This window comes from Sceloporus occidentalis, unplaced genomic scaffold (assembly GCF_023333645.1).
Source record: "Sceloporus occidentalis isolate IW3139 unplaced genomic scaffold, rSceOcc1.0.p SCAF_89, whole genome shotgun sequence".
In the NCBI taxonomy this organism is placed as follows: Eukaryota; Metazoa; Chordata; class Lepidosauria; order Squamata; family Phrynosomatidae; genus Sceloporus; species Sceloporus occidentalis.
In genome coordinates this window covers 1,723,515-1,732,757 of record NW_028317069.1, presented here as the reverse complement: position 1 = coordinate 1,732,757, position 9,243 = coordinate 1,723,515, and the positions used below count along the sequence as shown (strand labels likewise).

Genomic DNA, 9,243 nt, shown 5'->3' with positions numbered 1-9,243 from the left:
GATATTCAAGGGGGGGTGGGTTATGGCGTTACAAAATAAACAAACTAAGGGGGGCAATACACAAGGTTGTGGGGGGGCACATTAATCAGTAGTACAGGGGGCCTGTCTGGGGCTTCAGTACACAAGGGGGTAAAAAATACAAAAGTGGGCGGTTAATGACAAAGCAGTGTAGAAAATACATTTCTATGCTTCAGTGTGGCAGAGCCTTCCCCTGTATGTATTTGGGTGTATGTGTGGCAGAGCCTGTCCGTGTGTGTGTGTGTGTTTGGGTGTTGGTGTGGCAGAGCCTGTCCTGGTGTGTGTATGTTTGGGTGCAGGTGTGGCAGAGCCAATAAGCAATGAGCTTGTCCGGCCAGTAAGATGACTGTACATCTATAACACCGTTAAGTAGAAATGTGCAAGCTGCGTTGGGATTGCGTTGTATTTATTAGTGTGATCGAGCGTATACCGTGCCGCTGTCACATATAAAAATGTACACGTCAACATTTCAAATCTCACGCCACAAATATAATACTTCTAGTGCTTCCTATCGCTACGGCCAAACGCTCTAACTCGTAAAAGGGCATGAGCGCAAATAATTACACGCGGGACATCGCAAGTTTCTTTGATGCAGCCGGGTCAGCCATTTTGTTGTTCAGGTAAACTATAGCTGAGGTAGCTTGCGCAATATTAACAAAAGCCATCGAAAGGAATACCTTTTTGTCATTTTGATCTTTCTAAAGTTTGTGATATTAACGACCCCCGGTAAGTATCACAGAAACGCTAATCATATGCAATGTGTATTCATTTGTGTCATAATGGCTGCCACCATCGCTTGATATGATTTTGATATGCCAACATCACAAAGAAACACATTTTAAGGTGGCTTGCGCCCAAAACATTGGTATAATTACCCTTTGAAATGTTCACATGAATAAATTAACATGTAGCAGTAGGGGGTTATGTGAACGTCGGGCCGTGAATATATGTAGCCCACCTTAAATGGAGGTATAAGGACGTACATACACCTTTTCATGACACTGGGATCCTCGCTGTAATCCACTACTAACGGGGGATGAATTGTCTATCCTGTCACAAAATAAAATGGCTTCTCGGTTGCGCTCGTGGAAGTAAACATAAGACGTTATTGCCGGTTTTCCGTGTATTTGAGGACGATGAGGTAAGTGTGAAGAGCTCTGTCCGACAGATCCTGAGTGTATCCTGCGCTGTGGGAGCGAGCGAGAGGTGGGCGCGAGGAGCCGAGGAAAGCTGAACCGTAGAACGGGGGCTCTCAGGCGTACATGGTAAGCTGCAGCCACTGCGATAAAGAAACGAGTAACAAGATGATTTCACTGGACAGACACGATTCATGAGGTTATCGCCATTAAGCCATAAGCTGTGACCGTATAACTTAACCCAGTATTCCCCTGGCACATGAGCCCGGCGACCCCCTGTGGATTTTTGTATCTATAAAGCACCTTAACATTGTCACGTCTCTCATACCGATCCCGTTGTTCTTGCACCCAATATTAACGCGCAACCTACACAAGGTCTCGGGTGGAGATACCGCAGGCCATGGGGGCCGATGCTGGCTATGACCAAGAATAAGAGGTTAATAGGAATGTTCTACACTTTCCTTTAAGAAAGGAGCTGATTAAAGATAGGCCTCCGGCAAGCGACCAGGTGAGATGTTAATGTTGTATTTACCTCCAACTTATTTAGCTTGATCAGTCCATCTCCATCTTTGTCGAATGCGTCAAACGCCCCTGTAAAGTCAACCAAGGAGAGAAAAACGTCATTGGCAAGACTTATGGACGGCTGCGTGGCATGAATGCATGCATGTATGTATGTATGGATTCTCCTCTTTTTTCAATATCTACTGATCACAGTCTTAGATTATTTCAAAACGACTTTCCGTCTCTGTAAAGGGAGTTCAACCTTCCTCCTCAAGCCCCAAAATGTATATGATTTTCCCTGTAGGCACCGATGTTAGGTTTATCATAGAGCTTGGAATCCTGCATTGTGTTATCTTTCCCCAAAGGCTCTACTGCTATTTTATTGTAACCGGGGCCAGCCACATTCCATTTTCTAAACAGGGTTGTGATAAAGTCAACAAAGGTAAAGGGTAAGTATTATTGATTGAGATGCTTGGTGGATAACGTGCTGGTCCTTAAACACTATCAACATAATATTAAAATATATAAGCAAGTTAGTTAGATGACAAATGGCATGACTTTATTAAAAGCCCTCTATATAGACCCTCGACGACTCCCTAGACATTTTTCCAATTGAGAACGATGACCTGCTTTGTAATTACGATGCGATGACGCAAGTAATGCGTAAACATTATCGGGAAGAAGACACTACGTGAACCTCATCTACTTCTTCAAACATGTTCTCGATGTATCACTAACACAATGTAATTAACTAGCGGATCAGAAGATCGACTCACTAAACATTCCCTCCAGGCGCACAAAGCAACAGATGAAGCTATCAAAGTCAATGTTCATGTGCTTGTTGGCATATCGCATCGTGATGATGTCATAAAGCTGATTGTTCAGGTGGAACCCTAAAAAGAGAACACAGTGTTAGTAAAGAATGCCTACTTTTAGTAGAAGGCTATGTGTTTTAGTGATACACACAACTACCCAGAATGCCTTGCAGTGGTGGTAGAACCACTGGACTTCTGTTTTGTTTGGTGGATGGAGATGAGTGTTTAATAATGGCAGCTATTACCTTTTTTCTTTATTGCGCTTATAAACCCTTTACCTGCTTCGTTGACAGCGTTCCTCATCTCGTAACTATTGATTGTGCCCGACTGGTCTGAATCGTAACGCAAGAAGATTTTCTAGGATTACAAACGTAATACGTGAACGTTCAAAAACCAAACGGTGAAGGCTTTAACTTCCATGTATAGGTAACATTTATTGCATACGTATAAAAATAAAGGAGCCACATACCGACTGGAACAAAGTGCACAAAGTCATGGATAACGTGAGTATTAATATACTAGATGTATTTTTATATTGATTGGGTTTTGTATTATATGCCTCAGAATAAGACCATGCTTTTCATATATTCTTTAATGTAATTTCTATGGTTGATGTGACTTCTTTCCTAAACCACGTAACAAGCATAACTGGGAACTTCACTTTAAGGATGTGTGATTTCCGGGATCAGAGCTGTTCCTACCATGTAGGTGACCTTCGTAGCGGGTTTGGGTATTGGGCTTCCAAGGGCAACACCACCAGATTCTAGTTCCCATGTAATAGATGTAGTAATGGCTGAGTGAGCACTAGAAACCCCAGGGATGGCCATACTCAGGGGCATACAACACACACAATGCAATTAAATAGTGTGGTCTGCTGGTGAGCCAAAACCAAGTGGAACCAAATAAAAGTGTTGGGTAAATGAATGAACAACTCTGTAAATTGGTCAGTGAGGTCTCATTTGCCACCACAGCCCAGGTTTGTGTGTTTTATGTTAAAAATCTGGTATTTTGGAAGATCCTATGATATGCATGCTCCACTGCAGACACGCTCTTTATATATATTCCAAGTATTTGCTGAATTGGAAAGGATAGCACCAAAATCACAAAAAATGGTACATTTCCAGTATTAAGATTTGTTTTACGTACCTGCCAGTGCTTGATCTTTTTCCAAAGATGATGAAACTCCTGCAGATTTAACCTTCCGCAGCCGTCCGTCTGTGTGGTTGTATAGGAGTTCAGGATTTAGATTTTTATGTCAGTTTGACCATCGGCTGCCTTTCCGGTCTAGTGGAACTCAATCCCAAGAAGGTTAACCATGTATTTATCTAAGAGTCACTAAACTACGTGAGGGATATTACACAGGGCGAGTGTGCTGCGTGGCTGTCTGTTAAACTACATCTACAGACAGCCACGGGACCGTATATTAGAGAGCGTAAGCTGTATTTAGGAGCGGAATGTCCAAATATTAACATGTAGCGAGATGACCTAACAAAGCCCCCTTAGCGATTATACAAGGTACTGTCCCTGGACCACTACTTGGCTCTGAGAGTCTGCGGGTTAAATCAAATGTTTGTATGCAGGGATTCCTCTATACTTTACGCCCCGCAGAGGTTGTCTACGCCAAGAACGTTACTAATTCCGTTCTTCTTTTACGGTGAGACGCAGTAAAGGGATACATCCATGAGGGCGATCATACTGCGGCACGATTCCAGAGTGAATCCGTCACACTTCAAATTTTTATCTGCAGGGGAGAACGTTTTTTTTTTTTTGGTTACTTTCATGCAAAATGTAGCTTTTTCCTTTTGGGCGCAGATCGTTAAAGGTGTGGGGTGGCTTGTAGGGTCCACCAGCCTTTGCCGAAAGTACTTTTAAACATCTGATTTTATATAATATAGAAGTTGAGTCAACCTAGTAAAGGACGTGGGGTCACAAACTTTTGGGATCTCAGAAGTTTCTTCTTCAAAACAAACAAACAAAAAAAGTAGCCACCTCTGATGTCCTGGAAGTTTGGGTGAATCTACAGCTTTTTCTGTGTTGGCTCAGTAAAAGGTGTCACCTTTGCCCAAAGATTCCATCCCTGACCTTACGACGAGAAGCCCTTTGAGCGTTAGCAGTCTCTACAGGAGGAAAGAACAAATACCCCTCCTATAGAACAAATACCCCTCCTATAGAGTTCTTACTCACGTTTATTAATGACTTTGTTAAGGACACTTTGAAGTTCATCTGCGCTGATTTCCATGTCCTAGTGAAAAGAAGATATAAAAACGTTAAGATGCAATCTAATCAAGATACGCAAAGGACTGCTTTGTCTGCTGCTGATCTACATGTAAATCAGATGTAATTCACCCCACTGAATTATGCATTGTTCAGGGCCAGCCCAGCCCTTGTTGGAGAAACTTGCTGGGGTTTTTGCTTTATAACACATCATCATAAAGATCTGATGGTGGCAACCACATGGTCTTGACTACTCACACTGCCTGCGATCTGCTGAAAGATGTTCTTGAACATGTTATCCTCATCGCTCTCCTTGTCTGTGTTACCTGACGTCTACAAGGGGAGGAAAAATAAAACAGGAAAACCGTTGATAAAGTTCAAGTAAGGGATATTGATGGAATCTAGTTTTTCGATGGGTTAGAAACACCATGATTGTATTGGGTTTCCATTGGAACACACCGTTACAACAAGCTGTACAGCATGACATCATAATATATATATATACAGCATGACATCATAATATATTGTCATAGCAACACTAAAGTGTTTTCTAACATTACTGGCACACTGCTTAAGTTATGTCATCATCATACAAATGAGTTCTTTGTTTCAACACATTCAGGTATAAAATATCTCTATCCTCCAGAAATTATGGGGGGAGAGGGTTATAGAGGGACCGGCCCTCATAAACAGGGGGAAATTCTATTCAATTATAATTAATAAAAGAATCGTAAACCCAAACAACAGGTATAGATGTTCAAAGAGTATCCCTTCAATGCCAAAATAACAATAATAAAACATAACATTGTAATATATGTATCCCTATATATCAGATATGAAGTCCATGTAATTGTACAGTGTATCGACCACATCAGTTACCACCAGGACAGCCTCCGTGTATCCTCTGGGGTAGCGGTAGAAAGAGCCTCCAAAAAATACATTTAAAAAGAAAATAAAATGTGAAAATGCCTAATACCAGAGGAACTTATATTAAATAAATCATTAGCAGGGCTTGCACCTGACAGCTCCAACCCAGGAAACGTAGGGTTTTTTTCTGGAAACACATATATATATATATATATATATATATATATATATATATATATATTATTCACACACACACACACACACATATATATGTAACACACAAATATCTCATTTAATGTGAAGACGAAATCTTTAAAAAGCTAGAAAGATTCTACCAGATACAGCGAACAGTCATTTTCACACTTCTTTGCAATGTAGCTTATAAGCTCTTCCACAGGATGGATACAATTGCTACTACTGGGAGGTTGGTGAAGATGTTTTTCCCATTTTTAGTATTTAGATACTGTTGGCACTATGGGGGGCTACGAATTTGCAACCTGTTTCAACTTTTTGCTCTGCTCTTTGATGAAGAACAGAGCAACATGGCACAAGATCCCCTTGAGGTCTTTGTAGACCCTAAGTATCTCTCTTGTAAGTACAAGGAACGCGTTGTCTTTGATCGGCTCCCATCCATGGAGGTATCTGGTCTACCTAGATCTCTGGGCAGCTCACAATAGCCTTCCCTGGGTGTCTACCTATATAGGTCACTCTGCAGCTATTACGCAATATATACATACCTCATGGCATGAATAGGTTTAGGACAAGTTCAATATGACGTAGGAAATGCAATGAGGTCCATCTACTAAAAAGAACCTTGGTTACAAGAAGCCATGTAACCGATGGCTCCAGGTTGTAATATCTTGCCCAGCAATGGCACAACTTAAAATGACAGAAGGCACAAAGACCTTATCTTTTCCCTCTTTTTCATCCCGGCTCCTTTTTTTCTTTTCTTCGTCAGACACTTCGTCCACACTCAATTCCTTATTGCTGTTTGCTCTGTCCGACACAAAGATGATGGGCTGAAACGGGGAGAAGGAAGGGGGTGAAAGGGGGGAAAAAGGGAGCCGTTACAAAATGGTAACTCGACGGGTGCTATCCATTCTGCAACAATTTCCATGCAACAACTCCCGATTTATAGTGGTCATGGGACACGGGTATCTACTCCAGTTTAAAGCGTTCGATTTGTGTAGTTGGAGAATTTGCTCATTCTATATGATATGGCGTCTCGTGGTTCCTTGGAGGAGCCATATTGTTTGTAGGAGATTACAACCGACGTGGCATTGAAAGGATCCCCATGTTGTTTTTCCATGGGTTCTTAGAGTCCAAAATCTATGAGTAAAGGGGGCACGCATGGCACTTTTTTGGTGCTATCTAACTTTAAATTTAAAAATCTTTTATAGCTAAGGTTATGTTATATAAATTGGCTAAAATTTATCCTAGTTACTTTTGGGAAAAGAATGGTCTTAATCTCCAAGGCAAAGTTCCTTTGTATAAACATATATATATTTGTAGACTAATGAAGATCATAGAGCAACCTCAACTGAAACCCTCATTGGCAAAATCCTGTGTAGACCCACACATGGTGGGACCATTACTCCTCCATGATGTGTGTCAATAGACACCAAGGCTACTGCCCTAAAATATTGGGTTTGTTATGTAGTCATAATGTGCGTTCCTATTGTGCACAAATCCACTTATATTTAAATCTTTTCAATGCAAAGGAAATAAACCGTAAGATCGTGCAACGAGCAGGGAAATCGTAGAAAGAGAAATCCCGTGGAAAACAAGCATGCAGCGTAAAGGTCTAGCTGTCAAATATGTTCATTTAAAGATATCGAGAGAAACTGATGGGGGAAAAAGCACCTTTGCTGGGCAAGATATCATGCGGCTAATCGGATGGAGTTATAGCTGCAGACCTAATAACATCATTTCACAATAATATTCAGCATCTAAACAATGTCATGGTTAAAACCCGTAATGTAATTCATACCATGCATACAACATGCAAAACATGACGGGCGAGCACTAAAACCATGTTTTTTATTTTATATATATATTCATCAAAAAGACAAGTCCAGAGGTAACAATAAGCAAGATGAAACTTCGAGGAGGCTGTTGTCTGATGTCATCGTTATGTCACGTTTTTGATCAAACGTGTATAAACCTGGTAGCCCCTGCGGTTTCTCCACAACTCTAATGTTTCATGAATCGCATTGTGTAAATAAAATTCACTTTTTATCCTGGTGTCACCATTCAGTCTTCATTGATTCTAAATGATAATGGAGCTTTCACATAGCTGGGACGTAGTACGGCTTAAACTGCCTGTCTCCACCTCGCATACACCCTGAAGGTATAACATACCGTTTTACCTCCATGGTTTTATTACATCTGACAGACTTCTGCTTACAGTTGGCTACATTCTATAACGTTTGTTTTTAATGCGGCTTATAATAGGCCCGGTAATCTTCCCACCATACATCACAGACGCCCGTTAAGCAGTAGTCAGCAGACACATTATCCCTTTTCTGGCTCAGTGACTCTGGTTTCTTTCCCAAATGTAAATCCAGGGAAAAGCAGGGTAGGGCTGACAAAATGAAGTATGGTGGCGTTCTGGAGCCTTACAGAGAGCTGTGTGCTCCTTGGTGGCTTACATACATCAACAGCAGTCTTCCAGAGGGTGTTCAGGATATGAGGAGGTTTGGTACCTTGTTGGCCAACTAACATCCACCGCAAAATCCACGGCAAGATCGGGCGTTCACCATTTCCCAAGCATCTCCTGCAACCTGCAAGTTGGTTCTTCTTTGATTTTAATAAGGACCCGACTCACTTGTTGGGAAATCAGTGGTGAGTTTTCTTCAAGCGATATAACTTGCAGAAGCACTCCATAAATTTCGATGGAACTCACTTCCAGCGAGGACTCCTGACAAGTCTGGCTTAAGGGGTGGCTTTAAAAAGTGCAAGCTGGGGCTTAACCAACACTGGTTTTAAATCCAGAATCTGAGCCCTTCATGTATTACCTACAGGGCGATGTAAGTGTATGGGGAAGGAGAAGAGGTCCTCTCTCTTCTGTATACTAGATCACCAAGGACGATAATGCATTAGATGGCTAGACATGCAACCTACGGGAGCCCCAGGAATGCCCCTGGGCAGGGCACTTGGCCATTATGATCTGCTGCTGTTTAGTTCTGAATATCACTGTATTTTGGCACTGTATCTCATCTACAGACACAATCTTTAACAACCCAACCATAAAGAGTATGATGCAATTAGCAAATGGATGGACTTTATTGAGATTCGATTTATTAGCAGCACCACACACAAAAAGCTAGCTACTGAGTTTGGACTTAAAGAACTTCAGTCCTCAAAAATGGCAAACCATTTAGTAAGAGATTTAAACTCTGCACACGCTGGCAATCGGACGATAAATCAACCGTTTACATGCAAATTAGTCACTCAACTGTCCAAGCTAATCGCGACCCACCTTGGCTTTTTTCTTTTTCTGGACAAAGAAATAATACAAATAAATACATTTAAGGAGTCAATGGTTCTGTCCCAGTATAAAAATAAAACTTTATTAGAAAAACATGTAAAGTAATATGAGGTTTCAGGACCTCAGAGGTCTCTTCCATCTAAACAGACCTCTGAGGTCCCAGTTACTTTACATTTTTTTGCAGGTTGAACCAATAAAAAGG

At 41.3% G+C, this 9,243-nt stretch overlaps 1 protein-coding gene across 1 annotated transcript in view; it reads right to left on the bottom strand.

The window, feature by feature from the left end:
• Positions 1-1,270: 1,270 nt before the first annotated feature.
• The window catches only part of LOC149284677 (calpain-3-like), a 29,392-nt gene continuing 21,419 nt past the window's right edge, over positions 1,271-9,243 (bottom strand). Inside the window, exons 15-24 of the mRNA XM_089496421.1 lie at positions 9,033-9,050; positions 6,457-6,570; positions 4,943-5,017; positions 4,655-4,712; positions 4,147-4,211; positions 3,617-3,685; positions 2,749-2,827; positions 2,432-2,548; positions 1,687-1,745; positions 1,271-1,297 (exon numbers count right to left, since the gene is read on the bottom strand). Of these exons, the coding sequence (XP_089352547.1) occupies positions 1,271-1,297; positions 1,687-1,745; positions 2,432-2,548; positions 2,749-2,827; positions 3,617-3,685; positions 4,147-4,211; positions 4,655-4,712; positions 4,943-5,017; positions 6,457-6,570; positions 9,033-9,050 (681 nt within the window). The remainder of the gene's footprint in view (positions 1,298-1,686; positions 1,746-2,431; positions 2,549-2,748; positions 2,828-3,616; positions 3,686-4,146; positions 4,212-4,654; positions 4,713-4,942; positions 5,018-6,456; positions 6,571-9,032; positions 9,051-9,243) is intronic.